This window comes from Haliaeetus albicilla, chromosome 10, assembly GCF_947461875.1.
Source record: "Haliaeetus albicilla chromosome 10, bHalAlb1.1, whole genome shotgun sequence".
NCBI lineage: Eukaryota > Metazoa > Chordata > Aves > Accipitriformes > Accipitridae > Haliaeetus > Haliaeetus albicilla.
The window spans coordinates 30,605,291-30,628,727 of NC_091492.1; the positions used below are offsets into that span (position 1 = coordinate 30,605,291).

General features: G+C 40.0%; 1 protein-coding gene across 1 annotated transcript; it reads right to left on the reverse strand.

Annotated features, from left to right (window-relative positions):
• Positions 1–961: 961 nt before the first annotated feature.
• On the reverse strand, positions 962–22,335 carry BCL7A (BAF chromatin remodeling complex subunit BCL7A). Its single transcript, XM_069794722.1, has 6 exons — positions 22,049–22,335; positions 14,309–14,390; positions 10,829–10,925; positions 8,678–8,845; positions 5,550–5,671; positions 962–4,557 (listed from the first exon to the last, which is right to left on the reverse strand). Exons 1-6 carry the CDS (start codon positions 22,138–22,140, stop codon positions 4,486–4,488), a joined length of 633 nt encoding a protein of 210 aa, XP_069650823.1. The 5' UTR covers positions 22,141–22,335; the 3' UTR covers positions 962–4,485.
• Between the last annotated feature and the right edge of the window lie 1,102 nt (positions 22,336–23,437).

Sequence of the window (23,437 nt, forward strand, 5' to 3'; positions counted from 1 at the left end):
TCCCCCGGCTCCTCTGCCCGTCCTGCTCCCAGGCAAACCACAGGGCCAACCTCCAGCTCCACGCCGTTCTGCGAGGCTCTGCTGTTGCTCATTCCTTCACCCTTTACTGGCACAAGCCTTACCTGTTTAGAGGTCTTTCCTTCTGAGACCTGCCTTGAATTTACATCTTCCTTTCCACCTGTTCTTTCCTCTCTCTCCAGTTCCACCCTATATACAATTCCTCTGTAGAAGTCTGCTGATTTAATTCACTAATCCAGAGAAGAAAAAAACCTAACTAAAATGGGTAGTTTTCTTCCCAGGTTAGCAAATTTAAGTGGTTGGTGAGAGGATGCTATGAGCACCTCAGTAAATGCAAAGAAGGCAACAAAGTCAAGCTGGGAGCAGGCAAGCTAGCTGTGGCTCACCCTTCTGGTAGTGGTAAGCCAGCAGACCAGTTCAGCTGTCTGTAAAACTGCAGGCTACTTCAGGACAGAGCACACAGAACACTAAAAATAAGCTGGATGCTTTATATCTATCTTGAATGTAAAGAATGTTTCCAAAACTCTTAAGGAGTTTTACCCTTGCTAGCATGAGACTCCAGCATGTTTCTGAACTGAAGCATGTTTCCACACTACACTCTCCTCCCTCCAATTTAAGTTAACACAACACATTAGCTGAGTACCAAGCCAACAGTAAGCACCTTAAATTACCGAGTTATTCTGCAGGTTGCTGTAATTACATTGGCCATATCTGTTTGTTTGTTGTTACAACAACTACAAACTGCCCCCGCCCTGCTCAGTGTCCTGCTGCAGTATCAAGACACCTTTGGTCCACTCAAAGGTGAATCATTTTACATGTTACCAAATGAGACAACACCATAGAATGCACATTTAAAAATACCACTTATAAAAACAGAAATTTATTGTAAATTTAAAAAAACAAACTGAGATTAAGTTTCTTGATAAAAATTATTCACACAGCATTCATGTTGTGATTTTTTATTTTATTTTTGAAATGAAACCATTGTACATTGTACAAACCATAACTACCGATGGAATAAATAAGTGAAAAATTATACTGCTGTACAACACACACACACAAATCATAAGATGGAAAACGATTAGGTATTGAAGAAAACAAAATTCTTTACACCTTCTAACAGGCCCTTAGATATAAAGAACATTCCAAAACATGACAATGTTTATGTATGAAGATAGCCACCCAAAACCAATATTTTATACTGCCTTGTTGATTATTTTTTGTTGTTTTGTAAGTGCCAGCACTTTTTGGAATGTTTAACAACTACTTTCCCAAGCATAAAAATTCCAAGGAATAGTTCTGCTATAAAATGTTTGGCTGAGTAAATCGCTTATTCGGAAGGCCTTCCCACATGTTCCACAAACTCAGCTAATTTACTTGCTTGCTTCTAGTTTCTTTTTTTTTTTTCTTTTTGTTTTCCTTTCTTTTTTTGTATTTATTTGTAACTGAAGCTCCAACATTCAGCATTGTAGCAAGGAAGCACTTCTTGATATTTGCACTACTTCTAAAACATTAGCTGTATGAGAACTTTCAGTCATCTTGAAAAAAATTACATCTCTCCGTCTGCTCCACGTCTCAATGCTTTCAATAAACCCTTTTACAGTGAGTTCATAAAACAAGTTTCTGGTAGAGATAGGTCCAAGCCAAAAAAAGCTGGATTTAGATCTGGTTTCAAACCTCAGGTTGATTTGAATTCGATGTTCTGGTTTGGTCCCATCTGTACTTTCTGGCATTAAAATGTGTTTAATCACATCCGTTGGCCCATAAATGTTATCAGGCACTTCAAAAAAAGACTAATAACAGTCTTATACACTATTTTGGATTTCTTCATACCAGATAATGTCAAAGTCTCTTCCCTTAGAGACTGACAATAACAGGTCTAAGGAACCCAAATCTATCTGCTTGTTCAGTTGTCTGTTGTCACTAGAATCTCTGGTTAAAAAAAAAAGTTCTGAATGTATTCTGTATAAGCTGTAAATAAAGCATTACTACTTTAGAAATAAAGCCTCTAGGAATATGGTTATGATGCCTTGTCTTGTAAGCCACAGAACAATGAACAGTTCTGAGCAGAAGCCACAGGAGAGAAAAGGAAGTTTATAGTTAAACCTGTCGATGTCAATAATGCCAATAAATGCTTCTATCTAATGAAAAATTTGAGGTATTTTTAGTGCTATTTATATATTTTATTTCTTCCCTAAAGTACAGGAATTAGTTTCTAAACAAAAAGTCTATTTACTCCCTTGGAAACACCTACAAAATTAAAATTAAAAACTTGCTGCGATGCACCTGAAGATAGGGATTAGTAAACATGACTACTTGTCAAAGGTGGCATCAGATTTGTTTTGTTTTAGCATTAAAAAGAACAAAAAGTTAGTAAATCAAAAATATTTTTAAGTTTGAATCTTTCTAGATTTGCCCATTTAATATATCAATAGAACTTCTCACAAAATATCACTTAAATCTGAATGTAATATACATACAAATCAATCGTCATTGACCAGTTATCCACATTTTAGGCATACACACAATTCAAGAGAGAATTCTACCGTTTCATTGCATATATTGTGCAAATATAGTTTTTGGCTCCTCATTTCTTTATTTTCAGAATGTTAATGGACTTCATGATCAGACCAGAAATCCCAGAAACTTACTAGGGAGCACACTGTTTTCATGAATGATTTGCAAATTTTATTCAGTTAAAATCCAAAAAGTTTTATTTCAACATAAGGTTCCGAAACTGAGTGTCATACGTTATTTGGAGTTCAATCCTACAAACATCTTATGGAAGGTCAGTATTGGCTCCCCACTCCTCCCTCCCTATTCCCTCCCCCCACTTCCCCATTGTTTTTCATAATAAAGTGGTAATTGCAAACGCAATGCAGTAGTCTAAGTGCAAGCCATTTTCACTATTGGAGAATTCAGAAATAAATAAGCTTAATGAAGAGCTAATTATGAAAATGTATCAACTGGAAGCAATTTTTTTTTCATTTAAAAAAGTATTTACAGTTCCTAGCTTACAAACTATATGCAACCATTTTCATAGCTGTGAGATCATATTTTAAATTACAAGTTCCATCTCTCACACAAAGTGAAGACAGACTAAGGGCCCAATCCAGCAATATGTACGTATGTATGTACACACGTGTGCGTGTACTGAGGTGAGAAATAAGCAGTTCCCACCGACACCAGCTATTTGCAACTGGGAGCTCACCCTGGAAGTACAAAGCCCACTGTAAGATCAGGCCCTTGTGCCCTGATGCAGATGGTTCTGCACTTCTACATGCCACAAATTTGAAGGGAGTTGCACATACTTCGTGCCTTTCAATCAAGTTTAGCATAAGCACACTTCAACATAATTGTAAAAGAAGGAACATTTCTAACAATGATGTAGGGACTATGGAAACAAGGCTTATTTACAAGACTTGCTGAAAGAAAAAAAAGAAACCCCAAATACAGTATTAACCTGGAACATAGAAGTAAACATCTTATAAAGAAACAGTACAATGAAATCCAGTTCAATGAAAACACGGTATCAAAAAAGACCAATTGAAAATAAATTCACTGTGCATCAATCCCTTTGATCCTATTTATGTACATAGTGGAACTTTTCTGTAAAGCAAGTTGTACCCAGTACAGAGATCTGGACCTAATACGTAAGTATTTTAACTGCTGTGTTATAGTATATATTCAGATCTGGACTATAAATGGTAAACAGATCATGTTAACTTCTGATGAAGTTAAGTATTTAGAAGACCAAATTTACAGTTGCGAATGCCATGCATTCAATAAAAGATCTCCACTATAGCTGCTAAAATAAAATATCAAGCTCCTTTTTCTCCTTGGACTCCAAGAGTGAAAATGGCTTCCTGATCTGTATTTGTTAAAAATTTAAGCACCAGGGATTTAAAAATTAAAAACAGAACAAAAACCCCAAACAAAAAAGAAAAAAAAAAAAGCCTTACTACATGGCGTTATACATAGGCCACTTTGCAAAGGAGACAGTTGCAAAACAACTTTTAAAAGTTAGCACTGTTTTCAGAACACAAGGCACAAAACAAAAGCAGACATCACGCCAGAACAATGAACTTCACATGAAAGCTAATACCTGACCTGTACCATCCTTAAATATCTTACAATGTTAAATAGAGAAATGAAAAAAAAAAAAAAATACAGCAGCAACATAATTGTAATTTTGACTTTAGAAACAGTGCGTAGACCCCTCCTGAGTTGTTTACTCCAACCATTTCAGAGACAGTAACTTAAAAGTTCTCAATGTTTTGTTTCACAGGAAAAAGTTTTCAGTGTCTGAGAAGTTAAACCTTTGTTAGGCTTTCTTGGATTTTTGCTTGGTAACTTGAAAAGTTAGGAGTTCTGTCCTCATCCAAGAGAAGATGCTTAAGTAAGGTTGTTCTATAATTAAGCCCACTGATGTACCTTACATAAAAACTGACCAGAAAAATCTATAGTCTAAATCTCTTCAACATTTTGTTGGGAAGCCTCTACTTTCATCTTTTTAGAAGGTGGCACTCCTTCAGAGTCCTTAATGAGGGGGAAAAGAAAAACAACCACGTTATCATTGCACTGAATTTCAGGCACCATAAACATCAAACAAAAAACATGAACAAATTCCCTGGTGTGTCATTTGTAAAATACAAAGCATCCCTGGATGCGAGAATGACATGACCGAGTGCATTTGCTTCCTGAAATCAGTCCTCTACTTACATCTTACCTCAACATCTTTACACTTGTTGTTGTCTACCGACAAAGGGCAAAATTCTAGTTCCAGGCTAAAAACCACAGTGAATATTCCAAGCAACAGCCTTGATGCATGGTTAATACCTGGACTTCCCTCAGCTCCACACTCGAGCACAACCCGCACCAAGTGCACACGAATTTTCTCCTGCTGTAGCCAAAGCAATCTCTACAGGACAGAACACGCAAGGTTTGGAAAGCACAAGGTGTGCACTGAAACAAGCCAACCACCCACAAGGAAAACCAATGGACTGAGCAGTGCTCTGCCTGAGGATCTTGGTGGAGGGGGACAACTGCAAGGCTAATTTCTTTCTCCCACCCACACAGAATTTTTCACTATACCAGTGAGTAAGAGTCCAAACATCTCACCCACTGAATCTAAAAAAATTAACCTTCCTAACTGCTATATGCATTTACTTTTACAGAAGGTATTTTATTTCTGAATGCTCCTCAAAGGGGCCTGTCCAGTAGGTTAGGTCCAAACAATTTATTAACATGAAATTTTAATATTCCCTTACAAAACTAACACAGACTGGTTTAGGAAAATGAAAAATAAATCAGACCAATCTAGTCTTACTGTTCAAATTATGTGAAATGCAAGAAGCCAATCAAATTAACGACAGAACCAGATACATGTACACTTAATACTCTACAGCTGCTTTACTGTCCTCACCTTTGGAAATGAGTCTAAGTACACAACTGGCCTCCTTACATCTGCTTTTTGGTAAAAATACTCTTTTCCAAATTCCAAGTAACTGGGCTTTTGCACTTAAAGTTACCTGAGAGTTTTTAGATGCCTCTGTAATTATATCATTTTCTCCAGAGGACTGAACTTCTGCTTTCTCTGAACTATTCATGGAATTTTCCATTGAAGACTGTGAATTCTGTTCATCAGAGGTATCTGAAATTTCAAGAAATAATTTTAAACAAACAAATGAAAGCATTCAGCATGGGCTTTTACGATGTCTTCTCATTAGCAACATCTCAAACACATAAATTTCACCCACATGTAACCATTAATGATAACATACATAACAACTGTATGAATATAATTAATTAAGCCCAAACTCCAGGACCACAACCACTGGCTGCTGCCAGAAGACCTTCGCCTTCACGCTGCCGGCAGTATACAATTGCTGGAATCGCTCCCTAGAGGGAGCTAAGCTCCCGCACACCCTGTGACACAGAACGATGTCAACGCTATTAGCAAACAAGTTTCAACATAAACTCTGCAAAGGGACTGACCGCAAGGAAACTTGCTTCAAACCAGAAGTAAAAGGCAGCTACAAAAAGGGCTGAATTGTTATAACTAATGGATCTAAAACTGTGTAGCTCAGGAGAGAGAATAAAGTTATCTGAATTGAAATTCAGAAAAGTATTTAAAATCCAATTTTTGCTTGATACTACTTTTAATATAAAATTTAGAAATTCAGCTAGCTAGCTAGCTAGCTTAACTATTAAAGTTGTGGAATTTTTAATTCTGGTGCATACTTGTGGAGAAGTCTTCCAGCTTGTTATAGCTCTGGGGTTTGTTTTGGTTTGGGGGTTTTGTTTGTTTTTTTAAACACTTCCCCCCCCCCCCCCCCCCCCCAAGACTTACAGAGGACTCAGGCTTAAAGCACCCATTGACTCAAAGAGGGGATAGGGGCACTTAAATTGTCTTTACAGGTTAAAGATCCCTGGAAGTTTAACACAGTACATCCAGAAGCAGAGACTCAACAAAAAACCCAAACAACAACAAAAAACCCACCACCCAAAACCAAACCCCTTTGACTGTAAAAGGTCAGTTATATTTCCTTCACTACCCACATCAAGAACAGTCCCACATTCAAGGACTGGAATCCATTCTTTCCTTCACATCATTTAAAAATCCTTTTTGACTTGAATGAATTCTCAGAAGTATGCATGGAGTCAAGTTTTATGAAGTGATCTTTTCACAGGTCCCTGACCCAGGAAACAAATTTATTCTAGATGATGAGAAATGCAAGATCAAAAAAATTTTTTTACAACTTTGGTTAATGAAGATGACATAATCAGCAAGTAATGGATATTTTTGTGGTGTACTGTATGAAAAGGATCACAAGCATTTCTGAAAGTTTCTCTGACTGAATTCAAGATAAAGTGACGCCTATGATGAGCAGTCTCAAAGATCATATTCAGCAAACTCGGACAGAATTGTCTTCCCTTCCATGTCTCACCAGAAAAGCATGTTCATACTGATAAAGAAACAAGTCCCAAGGGTCAGAAGGAATTTCAGTTTCAATTTCTGTTGTGTATGTCTGAGCATACATTGCTACTTGAGCTAAGGAACACTCTGTGATGTGCCCATCACCTCATGACAAAAAAGCACACCTAGAGCAACTTCCACAACAGACAGCTCATAGCTGCTGTGCTCTCTTCCAGTGCTACTGACAGCTACCGCTTAAGGTGCTGCTGGCCTTTGGGCATGGGGATCTGTATTTTAAACTGCCAAGCCCCAAGCTATTCCAATGCTTGCAATGACTTGTTTACGCACCAAAATGTTTTGAATGTACCTGTTTCTTTAAGAAGTCCACATTAGACATTTCTGACCACCCAAACTTTCCCCTAGCCTTAAGCAACCTCCCTGATTTCAGTGTAGTAACATGAGATAGACTACAAGGTCATTAACCCTATCCAGCTGAATAATGTCACAGTTCCGGGGGTTTGGCTGATCATACACTTTGGTAGATAAATAATTATTTAATAAATTTTTAAACACAGCATATAACCAAAAGAAAAAAACCACATTAATAACAGGTATTTTTTGCCATTACTTCTCCCTTTCATTTTACAGTAACTGGCTCTGGAACTAATCCAGAGAACTTGGTATGATTTTCCTGGAACCTAAATTTAGTCAGGGGAGCATGCATGCTATGTAACAACTTCACACAAGCAGGTTCAGACAATATTAGACCTAGGAGGAAATCCTTACCAGTTACCGTGACCAAATATACTAGTTGAGATTTTCTTTGAAGGATATGGTGTTCTGATTTATTTCAATTCGGTGATGATTCAGTTGTCAAATTTTAACCGCAATTAAAATGACAACATTTAACGTACTTAACCATTCTGGTATTACCAAGATAAAAGCTCTAAATTTAAATTGGTTAGTGGATCTACTGAGCTGAGAACTAAATCAGGAGGGCATAATTTAATTGCTTTGCTATGGGAAGAATTCTGCAACTAAATCATTAGAATGGTGTTAAGGACATCTTTTATCTGTTATAATAGGATGGAGAAAGTTATCTTCCCAAGAATATAAATACAGAGCATGTTTCAATTACTCAAAATACCATTTAAAGAGTAAGGTTCAGAACAAGCTCTTAACCCACATGTATTTTTAATCTGTGCACAACTGCAGTACAATATTGTAACACTGAGAAAATTAGGACAGAATTCAGAGCTAACTTTTGAATAAGTAACTAGCAGGTCGAGAAAAAAGAAAGCTTACATTAAAGTTTACACAATTAAAAAAATAAATTTAAAATATCTCACCTCTGTTTTACTTTCACACTAGATAACATTCACGAATCTACAAAAGTAATACTTTCCAGGATTTGTGTGATTACATGGTAGCAGCCATTTTAAAGATGATTTTAAACTATTTCTTCTTCCAAGACCGAGATTATGACAACAATAAACCCAAGTATTTTCTTTGTTTCCTCTCTGAAAAGACCCTGAATGTCAATCTAACCTTTCCAGTTCTATGGAAGAATCACCAGTAGGCCAGAGAGATTATGGTCCATTTTCACATAAATGCTAAGAATTCAGAAACTATTTCTTTCAAATTGTTAACACTCAGTTCTTAGAATGGATAAGCAAGTAAATGATACACTAAAGGATAACATTTTTTTATTTGGCTTTGAAGATGGTCTTTTCAGCTTACCTTCTGAACCAGGCTGCTCCTTTGCTTCTGTCTGAGTTTCGTCAGACTTTACTTCAGTGCCATCTGCTTGTGTTGCCAAGTTCTGTTCTGGTGCTGGACTTGAATTACTACTGTTTTCTTGTTTTATTGGAGAAGCATCTGCTATTGAACTCTGGTTGCTATTGTCATCTGTTAAAAAAAGAGTTAAAAACATGAAAGTCTAATTTGACAAGATAAAAAGCACAACTTAATTCTTCCATATTTTTCCTGCATTATGCCCTGATAACACATGATACAGTCTAGCTTGTTGGGGATCAAGTCCAAGCATTTAGACTAACACTACATCTAACCTTTTTCTACACCACCACAATTTTTGCTCTTGCAGCCTATGCTGTAATACAGGAGTTTTCTAGCAGTCACTAAAAAATAGAAAACTGCAAAAAAGGTGATCTCACTATTATTATACAATAAAACCAAGAGTGTTTTACTCAGATCTCTTCCAAAAGAACCCAGAATTGTGTAATATGAGTAAAACAGATCAACTGAAGCTACAGCTTCATTTTATAGTTCATATAATACAGGGCTAATTAAGTGTTCATGCTGCAGATTTACAAATACCCATCACTACAATGTTCAGATGAGCAGAGAGTTTTTGAATTGTATCCTGAAGGTCAAAAAAAAACCAACAAAAAAAAACAACAAAAGCCCATCAAGGTAAAATGTAACATCCAGTCCCACCATCAACAGTTTCTAAGTGATTGTGCAGCATATTCTCTAGCCTCCAAAAACTTGGATCATAGTAACTTTCTGCAGCACAGATCGTGTCTCTGTAGTTAACAGGAAATATTCTGCCTGTACCCTCTTCCTGTGAAAACCAGTGACAGTGGTTTAAGTATCTCAGCTAACACTTCATGGATAGCAGTGGGGTGCAACTTCCTGCAATCTTTAAGCCAGTCTAACAACCACGGGTAACCAAAAGGGAAGCTCCTGCTCCCTAAAGAAAACTAACCCAGCAAAACATTATTAGTTAGATGACTAGCATGCAAGTCGATCCACCTCCCTCTGCACCTGTACAATCATTATATTCAAAGGACTTTAGAAACACACAGCTGGTGATGGGACCATCTCTCTTCAGAGCAGCTTGAAGTCAGATCAGATTAAGTTTATCATGAAATTGTACAGTAATGGCTTAAAAACGCAAGTGAGATATGATAAAAAAAGCAAGCAGTATATTCACCTCATGAGTGGGAGAAACAAGACTTAAGAAAATTAAATTATCTGACCAAGTCAAAAGCTAAGAGGTTTGAATCAGATGAAAAATTAACCAAGATCTGTGAAAATTCTGCTCAGTCCTTTAATTGCAAGGCCATACTTGCTGTGAACATTGCAAAAACCAACCAGGAAGCAATACAAATGCAAGTAAAATTGAAATGAAAAATTTACAACCCACTAAAAAGTGATGCCCTCTTATCAGCTCAAATAGTGCTGCATTCTCAGCCATAAGTTATCCAAACTAGTGTTATCCAAACACCTAGAAGGTAAAAAATTGAAACAGAGCTGAGCTGTGCAAGCTCCTCTGTAATAAACACCAAGTTAACATTCAACAGTTGACATTAAAAAAATAAAAATAATAATAAAAAATTGATCTAACAGTGCCTGACTGGCAAGCGAAAAAAAAATTTCTTAACCAGTTAATTTCATCAAGCTGAAGCAGAAGGAAGACACCTCAGAACCAGAGCTCACTTTCTTGGCTCTTGCAGAATTCTTTTGATCTGAATCACCTACAGAGTTAAAAAGTACAAAACCTGCAGAACTTATAGAAAGTGCCACTGAGGCTTTGGGGGTCTTTTGGTTCTTCAAGCAGCAATTTTGACAGTTACTACTTCACCTGAGTGTAGTATTTTGAATGGTAAATATTTCTATTTTTGTTTTCATATTTAGCTCCACTAACAATTTTTTCCCTACACACAGCCTAAATAAAAATGGCATTTAAACAACTGTTAGTACACCCACAGAAGAGAAGTCCAAAGTACCAAATGAGTATCTGATGCTGTATTCACTTTGACTCAGTTGTGCTGTCCATACATCTGAGCAATGGAGAATTTGACACTGTTAGCTTATACCTTCATAGCAGTGTAATAGGCTAATTGGGGCTGACCTTCTCCCACTCACCATGCATGTCCATCATTCCTGGAGAGGAGCTGTTCTCTGGAGTGGTCACTTCAGAGCCACATTTTTCATCTTTGCCTTTTTTCTTATTCTTATTTTTCTGAAAAACAAAAGGTACCACAAACAAATGAGACTACCACCATGAAGAGAAATCCATGTTGCAATATAAAACCCTTCCCACTCATTACTTCTGTAACCATCTCTCTTAATTTCAAGTGAGAAATAAAGCCAATGTAATAATAACTGACATTATCAATAATGCATTAGTCCCAATAACTGCAGGTCTGTTTTTCTAATTATATTCTTCATGACGCAAAACACTAGGACATACAGGTTTTTATCCAGAAATTCTAGTAATAGTCAGCACTTAAACATGGCTTTTTATCTTCAAACAACTGCATAATTTTTGTAAAAAGTGCAGAAGTACTCAGTAATACCCCTCATTCTACAAACAGGGAATCTGAGGCACAGTGATTAAACGGCTTGCTGAAACTGAGTCAGAGAACCTGGGAGGTGCTGGCTGCTAACTTTGTGCTTGGTCCAAAGAGCTACAAAAGCGAGGTCAAAAGAATCTCTGCTATGCCAGGAAAAGAGAAGAACATCACTGATCAGAGGGAGGGCTAAAATTCATGAAACTACCCTATTTCTGAGCTTGTAACTCTGCTACAAAACTCAATACATTCTCCCTTCCATATCAGAAAGCTTGTAGAATACACCTAGACAATATGCATGCATGCACAACAGGAATGATAACAGATCTAAAATTTTAACACTAAAGAGACAACTTTTTACCTCTTTCTCAATGACCAACACTGCAGAGACCTCCTCCTTCTCTACAACTAATGCTGTTTCTTCATTAAAACTAAAAGATGGATTAAGAAAAATCAGATTGGCCTAAAACAAAGAGCATAAGCAAGACAGTCCTACATGAACAATAGGTCACAACATGCTCATGACCGAACAACAGTATGGACTGCAAGCATTAAAACAAAGGAAGAGACAGTGGCATCCATCACGTGGAAAATCTGCGTCTGCTAAGGGATGCAGCATTTTCAATTAAGAGGTGACGTAATCAGTCTCATAGGAAAAAGAGCCAGCTGCGCTGCTTTTGGAGGATCCTGCGTGCCTGCTGAGAAGACAATTAAAAGCCTGACTCTAGGAAGAACGCTCGGCAACCCATCCATTCGGATACAACAGTGTCCTCCAACGAGGGAAGGAACTAAAGCCACAATCAAATATTGTCTAAGACTGCAGAAGAAATTCAACAAGTGATATCTGGAAGCACTTTTCCCTCTATTTTAAATAGATTATTAGGCTTATTTTTAAATTGTATTTTTACTTCAGAGAAGCCAGATTTATTCCCTAATATGTGAAACAGAGGTGAAAGCACATGAACTTCTTTACCTTTGCAAAATGAAAGTTCAGAGGGGACATAATCTCTCTCAGGTTTGGTTATTTGGGGTTTTTTAAAGGTAAAAAGGACATTTTTGCCACAAGAGAAATATTAAAAAATGACTGCGAGCAATTTAAGCTGAAAAGTTTTCTTTTAAAATGTTTAACCATCAGAGTGGTGAGGTTCTACAACAGCCTTCCAAAACTAGTAGGAGGAAAGAGCCTACCTAATTCTAGTTCAAAGAAATGTCAAATTGTCTTAGGAACTACATGTGAGGGGGGGAGGTAATCTAACCTGTGTTCAGGAAAATCAAAGACAACTTCCATTTGAAACATGGAGCAGTAAAAAAGATCCCATTCTCCTATTCTGGTAAAAAACAAGTATACTGTCTGCTCCTTCACAGGTGGATGAAATCGGATATGAAAGGATGTCCACAACAAAATTAAATAGCCAAAATGACCCCTACCTGATATTTATTTTTAAAATGTATGCACTTCGTTTAATTCTGAAAACTTCCAGAGCAAAAAGACGGAAACCTTATTACATCAAGCCTGCAACAACTGCAGCTGCACAACAGCCTCTACTTGTAATGACCAGAATGTGACTGTAGGACACCAAAGTAACAGGTCTTGAACAAGTGTCCCAATTTCAGCAAATCTGGAGCCTAAACCTGAAGATGATGGCTCAAAAAATACAATTAAACTCTGCACATAGAGACCATTATAGAAACCCATTCTTCTTAACAGAGAATGAGTTCAGGTACCAGCACCTTGAAAATTCATCCAGAAACTCACTAAAAGTTCTATTTCAAAGTTCCATGCAGGCACACCTTAACTGCAGGAAGACAATTTTCAGAAGCCATGAGCCTAAGTATCCTACATCTATCTCTCTCTGATAGCACAGCTTTTCCCCCCCTATGTATTTTAAACAGTAAAATAAAACCAAACATTTGGCAGCTAGAAAGAATGAGTTTCTGTAAAGAAACCAGGAAAGGCTTCCCAGTTCACAACGGGTTACTTCACACAGATGCTGCTCAAGCATTTGAAGAATACAAGAGGCTTGCCACAACTCTGACAGTCACTGAAATCTGTGGTACAACCAAAGGCACAGAAAGAGACAAACACAGTTAAAACAACACTAATCAAAAATAGGTCTTGAATTTGGACTTTGAATAAGACAAGATCATGACAATGTCTTGTCTGAAAACCCATCATTTTACACATTTATTAACAGAGCAGTTATCTTCCAGATAGGTCTTAACTCATATTTCAAATAAAGTAAAAGCACATGACAGCCCAAGGAAGGAATACCAAACTTAGGATATCTATTCTACTCTATCATTAATTTACTGTGGTACCATGGATTAGTTTTCTCTCTATAACAATATTTCAATTTATAAAATGAGAACAATGTTCAATTTGAAAAACAATTTGTAAGCCCTATCAACTTTCATTTTTACACTTACTTTTATGCCACATGATGGTATCATGGCAAATGAACAGTGCACACTAAGAATGTAAACATGATGCATACACAAAACATTCATCAAGAGAAAACACACATTACAACAGAAGCATGTCTGCTGTGTTGCTTGGGTTGGACATTTTAATACAAGTGATCTCAGTTTCACAGGATTATCCTACCCTTACTTCAGTGCTTTGCACCTATTTTTGAGCAAAACAGCAGTGATGCACAGATAGAATACATTCTCTGCACAGTTCCAAACCAGCTACTTTCCTTTAAAGCATCAGGCAGAAAGAGGGGAAAAGTAATTGATGTCTTAGCTTTCCCTCCCCACCTCCCAATTATTATGTTAAAGAAAGGTTTCAAAAATCAGTTTCAAGCCAAACGTTTAAGTTATCTGAGAACAGATTCAAGTTGACTCCAGAAAGACTGCCACCCACTGAACCATCACCATCACTTTCTGTAGAGATCAACATTTTCCCTAGAGCTCTTCTATTCAAACACTTGCAAGACCCACACCAGTCTCAGCTTAAAGGCTCAAAGAATAGAGAGCATATTTCTCTCGACTTTCCCTAAACATGAATGTCTACATCTTGAAAAAAGCAAGACATCTGCAGGATACTTACATCATCGACTTTAGGCTCTGTTACTGGTACCCATTTGTAAATCCTTAGGGATGTGTCGCCAACTGTCACCCACTTCTTCTCCCTATAAAATTACAATGCAGGAGAAGTTAAAGTTAAACTTCAGATTCAAAAGAAAGTGATCTACTATTGTAAGTTGTCAAGGATTTAAATAGGCTATTAAGTAGGATGATCTCTATTACATCGCCTTTAGTACTGCATTGTGCAAATTGTTCTTTGCATTTCAGAAACTTGTTAGAGCACTGCTAACCTCCAGATTTCTCAGGGCTGTTACTTGAGTAGGTGAGTAACTGCAGTAGCAGTAATAAGATCTGGATTAAACATACAGTTAAGAAGAACAGCTATTGAAAATGCAGATTTAATGCCTACAATTTTCACTTAAGTTTCTAGAGAGCAGAAGAGGTTTTAGACAGACCAGTGTTTTGATTGTCATGAAGCTGTTTAATGGTTTTAGAAATCTAAATGCATTTTGACCATCTGAGGTTTGTTTTTGGGTAGAAATTTGCTGCTAGCAATTTAACGTTCACTCAACACTCCTGTCAGACAGCTCTGAAATTCTAGCCTTAGAACCAACAGCCTTATTGGTAGCAATATGTGCTGTGATGCAGAATTCAGACTCTGGAGAGCCTAGCTCTCTTGGAAAGGCAAGGCTGAGGCTATCAGAGAGGGAAAAAGCATAACCTACGGCACTCTGTGCAGACCCCTGCCAGCCAGCCGTGAAGTCGTGACATTGACAAATTGTGAAGGAAATCTGGCTGGAGGGCATCATGCAGTCACAGAGTGTGGAGATGGAAAGGATGTTGAACACTTAGTTAAGGGATGAATTCCTTGAGCTCTTTACATCAGAATATTAAAAGAAGGTCCACAATGCCAGAGAAATTTCATCACATTTCTGTGATCGGTTTTCAGGTCACAGATTACCACTGCTGGTTCCTGGGTTTGTAATATAGCTCTGCAAATGGATCGATTAAAAGTTAACAACAAAGACCAATTCCATTAAATATTCAGGAACATCTGAAATTAATTTGGCATGAGATCTCAAGCATTTTTCTTTTTTAAAAACACATTTAAATAATAGATTTGGGACCCAGTTATAGATTTAAAAAAAAAAAAATGTTCTTTGCAGGATGGGAGAAGCTGGATGTGACTCCAAATATACATATGCGATGCTCCATTTTTAGAACGGGCTTCCAGAATCAAAAGCAGCCACATTGTACAAATGCCACAAACATCCTCCTGACTATTTATTTTAGCTACTAAAGCCAATCTTATTTGTTTTCCCTTTAGAGGAGACACTTTCCTGGTTTTGTTTTTGGTTTTTTTTTTAAAAAAAGCTATATATGACAATTTGATAAGTTCTGGATCTGTCCACGAGGATATTTTAATTAAAGTACAAAACTATTTCAGATTCATTTCTTTCCCACTGCTCTTCCTGGAGCACCGTTTTTCCTCAATGTGTTTAGATACACCCATTTGCATACGCTAGATGGCTAAAGTATGTCAAAACCCAATTTTACGCTAATTTGGAGCTCTACTGCTAGATGTGATAAAAATGACAGTGGAGATGAGGGCATGTCAATTATGAGAGCATACTTAATTGTGAAAAGATGATAATGATATAATTTTATTTTTTTTTAAGGATACAAGACAAACTAAACTTATTTCTACTTAGGAAAACCTTTGAAATTATGGAAATAAAACCAGTTGTGGTTTTGTTTTGGGTGTGGGGAGAGGTGAATAAATGCTTTAAAAAACCCAAGATTTTAGTCTTTTCCTACAGCAAAATATTACTTAGAGATGCTGCACTGGAAAACCAAAAGTTCAAGATACCTGTTAGCATCTCAAAGCAGCCTCACACAGCATCTTCACTGGACAGACTGTAGAACACAGGAGGAAACCTATATTAGTAACTTTTTCCTTCTAGTATTAAAATTAGTCCTGACATCTTAATTCTTTGAGCTTCTTAAGTACCACTTTAAGTTTTGATAACCCTCAGCTATAGGGATTTTTTTACTGAATTCAATACACAGTAAATTCAGACAACAATGGGAATAAGGATATTGTGTGATGGAAGTACACCAACATCCCAGTCCTGCAAACACTTATGGTTAAAAAGGAAACCCAACATCACACTGCTATTATTCAAATATTTTACATGTGTAAGCATTTACAGTATTGAAGGTTCAAGACCATACAAGTATTAATAAGAAAAAAGAAGACAACCTCCCCTAAAACTTAATAAAATCATTGGCAGCACAAACACAAATTTGTTAACAAAGAAACGTAATGACTTTTGGACATTTAAGATCAACAGGGTAAAATAACTTCAGGATTTAAGATGTTTATTGCAAATAAAGCTTCGAATATTTTCTGTAATACTTACTGCCTTTCCATTTCAAGCCAAAAACCAAAACCCAAACCAAACAAACAAACAACATCCCCCCCCCCCCCCAAATCCCCAAAACCACTTCTACTCTGAACACTCACTTTTTATCTTTTGTGCAAAGACATCGTCCCAACCTGCTGATCAGGGACTTTCCTTTTCATTTAGTTAGAATTGACAATTTACTGATGCTGCCCATAACAATAAGTTTGCTAAATGCTGCACAAACTACAAAATATTCTCGCTGACCAAATGCCAGAGTAGGAACGAGGAATTAATGAAATCTCGTGCCCATTCTGTTGTGAAACCTTAAGTAGTTTCTCCACCTGTTTTCCTGCTGTAAAATCTACTGTTGAACCCACTCATCTTGAGACCCTGATCAGAATTCCACTCCCCTAACTCTATTCCACCTTTGTTAAGTGATCACTAGGCAATATTTTTATTACACCATCCCCTGTTATACTATATAGGTTGATCTCTGTATTGACTGGTGGATTGGAAAAGGTGGTTGATGGAACACCATCAACCTGAGAGTTAATCAGGCTAAAAACGTGGCAATTATCAACTTTACTTGCCCATGTCTAGCTGACAAACTCCGTAGCTTTACAAAAAAAACATTTTTTCTGGTTTCAAACCTCTCCTGTTCCTCCATGAATGACTCAGGAATAACAACACTGGAAAATGGCAAAACTTAAAATATATACAAAAATATTTTTTTCTTTTAATCTTCCATGCTGAAAAGTATCTTAAATACTTTAGTTATAGTAAATTCAGAAACTAATCAATGCAACAGAAACAAACCCTTACATTTATCTGAAATTGTGTTAAAGCATTTTTAAACTCCAAACCATATCTGCACAGCATTTAAAGGACAGCCAAGGATACGTAGGGTAAGCATTAGTATCAACACTTCTTTAGTGCTTATGCCTGAGGCATACTAATATCCTAGAACTTACATAATTACATACTCAATTCCCCATTCTAAATAGCCCAAGACTCTTAAATAGATTTATATTTTGTATATTAACACTAAAGCTCCAAAGATTACTATCAAATTCCATGTATAAAAGTAATATACTGGTAAGCAAATGCAACAGTGTATATTACACTTATACATAAAGCGTCAAGGCAGCTTCTGCAGCTGCAATGAGTGCTAGAAACATTTGATGGCAAAGAAACAGAAAGCCTTTACTGCCAATATATTATCACTCAAGAAAAGGCTTTCACACTTATTTGGCCTTTTACCGTGACTATCATTTATCACAGTGATCTGTATTTACACAAGGATTTGCTCCCACATACCCCATCTTCTGTTGATGATCACGAAGTGACGTCATAATGCTGAATTTATCACATCACACTCACTTGCATTGCAACAGAGTTTGGTGAAAATCACAGAATTATGACCTCCCTGTGGGATCAAGCAAAGGAGAAAGGGGAATGGGAAAGAAAATGGCATTATTATACACAAAAAGTGCTGTCAGATGCACAAAAAAAGATTTTTTTGAAAAGTAGGCTTGCTTTTCAGAGCACGCCTGTTGCTATGTAGACGTTTGTCTAGTGACTACCCTGAAGTAGCCCCAAATATACATGGTGTTTCTTGACCACCCTGCAGATACAATAAAATACCATGTAGCATGAATGGACAAAGACTAACAGTTAAGGACACCTTCTGTCTGAGTTTATGTAGATATGGTATATTACAAGAGTCTCCTTTAACTTACACAGGTCAGCCTGTTTTTAAGCAAGTTCTGCTAGGTTCCACGTTGCAACAAGCACCTTTTCTTTCAATAAAGAGAAACATGGCTTACACATGACAAAACTCTACCTTTAACATACACCCAACTTCCATTAAAGTCCGAGACCATGTCCTGGCTCAAAAAGAAATAATCATGCACCAGAAAAAATGTATCATAATTCAAGCATGATAACAGCGTGTTTGGGCCACTACAGTACTTCAGGACAGTTCCTGCACATACACTGGGTACTTCTACTTCGACTGCCGCTACCTGACCTACAATCTTAGCAGGAAATCAAACACAGCCAACGTAGCCAGACTAAACTAGGGTGGCAATCTGGTAGTAGCAAAGAGTCTTTTTCCGAAGACATCATGTTAAGGAGTTCTAGGTCGTAACTACTTTTCAGAGTGAAAGCCTATTTTAAGAAGGAAGCATGAGCAGCAAAACCTGCAGAAGCTCATTCTCAGAGCATTACATACCACACAAAAATATTTTAGCAAGTCTGAATGGAGACCAACATTCTCCAAATCAGGGTACCTATGCACATCAGCCACACCATACCTCCATCCCTAAATGTTTGCACAGTTGTCCAAAAGCTCAGCAGTCCTATGTACCCATGCAAATTATTTCACTGCCTCCCAAGATGTCCTACCACTTACATTTGTCTCCTGCCCATTACTTGTCTTTTAGTAAACGTCTGCATTTTCTTTTGTTTAATAAATCAGACTTTTATAAAACAAGAGTGTTTCCAGTATTTTCCTAATGCTGGTTGAGGGCGCAATAGTTTTTGCCTCTTCTTGAGAACCCACTTAGAATCTACGCGTACCCATCAATCTTTAAAGACAAAAAACAATCCTGTACGTTTCACAATTCACTGAGATAAATTTATCTCAGAGTATTTTTTTAAAACAGACTGAAAGAACAATTGTAAGTACTGTTAAAAAGAAGTAGAACTACCCTCTTAGCCAAGGAAATTTAATGTTTCTGCCACACAAATACAACACAACCATGTATTCTGTAGGACACGTGCTATGTGTTTTCTGAAATAGATGCTCATTCATGAGAGTGGTTTAAACAAAGGAGATACGGTTACACTAATCTTCAGATAAAAATGTAACAACTTCACTGTTTACTACTAAGTTCCAGTAATACCAGAAGTGCTAGACACTCTACAAACACACATGAAGATAGGGTACCTGCATCAAAGGGCTCACTGTCTAAGAACAAACACTTAATTTTCTAAGGAACAAAGTCTGCACTGGTGGAAACTGCTTTCCAATAGGCACGTTCATAGACGTGGCAGTACAGCCGTTCAGTAATACTGCACGGCAAGGCTGCTGCACACCTTCACAGATCGATAAAGCATAGGGCAGCACACGCAGGAGCCACTGTCCGCTCGGAAGAGTTTACAGTTTGGTCTGCCTCTCTACTCATCCTCGGCACGCAGCGCTCCGAGCGCACAAGTCTAAGAAAACTCTTGTTCTATGAAATGTTGGATGCAAGGTATTTTAATCTTCAGTGGCTGCATTTCCACAGAAGAGCTGTGGATGGCAACAAATTGCCCCTATTATGCAAATGAAACTGCACACTTGGAAATTGCCTATGTGGCTCTTCTGAAGATGCAGGAATCGCTAGTGTGTAAAGTTCAATTTAACAAGCCAAGTCTTCTCAAAACATTTAAACCACAAGACACAGAATCTCTCTTGCTAATTTCCCACTGTACTTGACTGCAGGGGGGGGGTATCATGAGATTCACCTTCAAATTACGATTCCTTTAAAAATAAGAAAACTGGCTTATGTAAATACTTGTGAGATGCACACACAACAAGCCGTAAGAACACTTCTGACAATAATCAAAAGAAACGTTGATGATGCTGTACAGGAACCCTTTAGAGCAAGTTATCTCTCAGGAGGGTTAAAACATACAAAAAAAATCTATTTATACCATAAGATTTCTGTTTTATAGAGGAAGCCATAGCAACTGACATGATGGCAGAGAGCCCTTGCCAAGAAAAAAAAAATTAAAAAAATTAGACATTTTGTTGAATGGCCAAGCTTCTGCCTCTCCTCCTCTCTGAAATCCACAAACTAGGATTCAAAGGAAGTACGCTATGCTCATGAATGAAATACCTACAGACAAAATAGTCCCACGCATCCAACAATGCTCCTGTTTGAACGAAAGTCCTGTCACTTCGCTATATATTGTTCTGACCCTTCAAAGCTGGCCCAGCAGTCAGCAAACAGCACTTAAAAAACACCACCCGAGTAGAAGAGAGTTCCTGAAACCAACCGAACTCTGGTGCTCGGGCTGCTCCAGCTCCCTACACAATGGCTGGATTCTTTGAAATCCCCATCTCGTGCCCTGCGTTATTGGACACACGTCCCGATTCTTTGTCCAGCTCAAGCCAACGGGCCCATTCATGTGCTCAAGGCCATTTAAAACCCAACAATCCATTTCACCCGAATAACGAACATGTTTAATTCTGCATTTTGCTCTCCTTTTAACGAAAGCGAAGCATTAGCTGCGGATTGCAATAGAAGTGTCCACTTATTTTACCACATTCAAAACAGCTGAGTTATGCAGATTAATACTAACCCGAGGGATTTCCCCATGGATTTCAAATGTTTAAAGTAAGTATTTTAAGATACATGCACACAGACTACTGAACAGTCAGTCAACTTGCTGGAAGAAAGATTTGCTCTCCAGTCACACTGGCACTGCTCTTTATCCCATCCCAAAAACCCTGAACCGACTGTGCAGAACATTGCATTGACTGTTTTACTGTATTGTTTAAACACCTCATGTTGATTTTCCTAACAAAAGCAGAAAAAGACAAAAGCGGGAAAATGCCAAAACACGTTTAAGGCCTAACAAAAGCGAATTATTTCACCGGGGGTACAACCTTTAATTATATCATTTAAAACAAATTCCAGCAGCAATTACGCGCTCTCTCCTGCTCCCCTCGGCATTTACAACCGCCGGAGCCTTAGTGGGAGACGATCCCGCCCGGGTTTGCTGCGCTTACGTGCAAACCTGGGGAACTTGTAAGGTAAAATAAATAAATAAACGTGCAATAATAATAATAAAAAAACCCTCTCGGGCGGTTTACAGGGGTATTCTTAATGCTTTTTTTTTTTTTTAATACTTCTTTGAGCACTATTTCCACACAGACCCGGCGGAGGAGCTCCCCCAGGCCCGCTCCTCGGGGCCCTTTGTAGGGGAGGGCGGCGGGAGGAACCCGACCCGCCCGCCCGCCCCCGTCGCCGCCCGGGATCCTCGGTTGCGGCGGACCGGGGACAGCAGCGGGGAGCGGGCTGGGGTCGGCGGGGAGGGGGCTCGGCCGCACAATGGAGCCGCCTCTCGCCCTCACACGCCGCCGCCGCCTTCATGTGACTCGCAGGAGCGAAATGGCTTCTGGGTGCCGCCGGCTCCCCGCCCCCCGCGGCCGCCCGGCGAGCTCCGGCCCCGTGAGGGGACGGCACGGCACGGCGCGGCGCGGCGCGGCGGGCGGAGGGGGGGGTGGGGGTGGCGGCGGGGGGCGAGGGGAGCGGGGAGGGGGGGGGCGGGCGCGGGGTCCCGGCGCGGCGCGGCCCGCTCACCATTTGCGCACTTTCTCGATGGCCGCCATCACCCGTTTGATATCATCCTTCGCCCGGCTCCGGGTCTCGGCCCGCACCGACCGGCCCGACATGCTGCTGGGGGGGAGGGGTAGGGGGGGGCGGCGGCGGCCTCAGCGGGGAATGCGGCGCTCGGCGCTGCTGGCGGCGTCCGTCTCTCTCTCTCTCGCTCTCTCTCCGTCCGTCCGTCCGCCCGCCCTCACAATGCTCCCTCCGCTCGGCGCGGCGCGGCGCGGCTGGGCTCGGCGCGGCTCGGCTCCGCCCCGCCCGCCCGCCCGCCGGGGCCCGCGCACTGCGCACGCGCCCCGCGCCGCCGCCGGCAGCCCGCGCGCGCGGGGCCGGGAAAGGCGGGGCAAGGGAGGGGTCGGCGCGCGCGGGACGGGAGTTGTGAGGCGACGGCGAGGAACCGGGCCGGCCCGGACACCTGGGTCCCTTCGGCGGCGTCGGGGGGGGGGGGGGGGGGGAGTGGAGGAAGGGGCTCCGAGGCTGGCCCCTCAGCCGCCCTGGAACCGCGGGGACAAACCGGCGGGGGCCCGCGGAAGAGCTGCCGCCGCGGGGGCTGCCGGGGGGGGAGACCGGCGGGTCCTCCCGCGGAAGGGTGGCCGGACGGGGGAAGAGTTTGGCTCCGCGGCTCCCTCTTGCCCCGGCGGCTGTGTGAGCCCGCGGGCAGGGAGGGCGGGTCGCCGTCCCCGCGGCGTTGCGTTGCGTGGCGCGGAGCAGCTCCGGGTGGGGGGGGGTATAAGGCGCGGGGAGGGGGCTCCGGCAGTGGCAGCCGTGGGACCCGCTCGCCCTCAGCTCGGCGCTCGGCGCAGGGACGGCGGAGCAGAGCCCCGCTCCCGGCCAGGCGGCTCACGAGTGGCAACCCCGTCCAGCCCTTGCGCAAGTCGCCGTGACACTATTGCAGACCTTGAGCGTGGGGATTGGCAATGCTTCCTGTTAAGCAGAACATCTGCCTCGTTAAACAGGACGCTTAATAAATCCATAATATGCAGATTTTTTTTTTTTTTTTTTTTCCCCAGCAGTTATAAGGTTTCTCGGTTGCCCAAAATAATTCCATGGAATCGGGGTGGTTTTAAGTAGCAGAGGATCTGCTCTGCCACCAATTCATGGAAGTGCATGAACATAGCAGTAAATGGGCAGAGTGTTACATGCGAAGCAATGGTCTGCAGAAAATTTCTCCTGTTGCATACACAGTGTGCTCTGGTCATGGTGCCACTGGACTCCTTCATTAACTTGCACCTAGTGTACACCTTGCCGTTTGTACTAATTGTACAATCACAGACACTTTCAGAGTACATAACAGCGATCTCTGTTTAAAAAACATTGCCACTGAAAGGAACGCTTCTTGAGGGCCTACATTATTATTCAAAT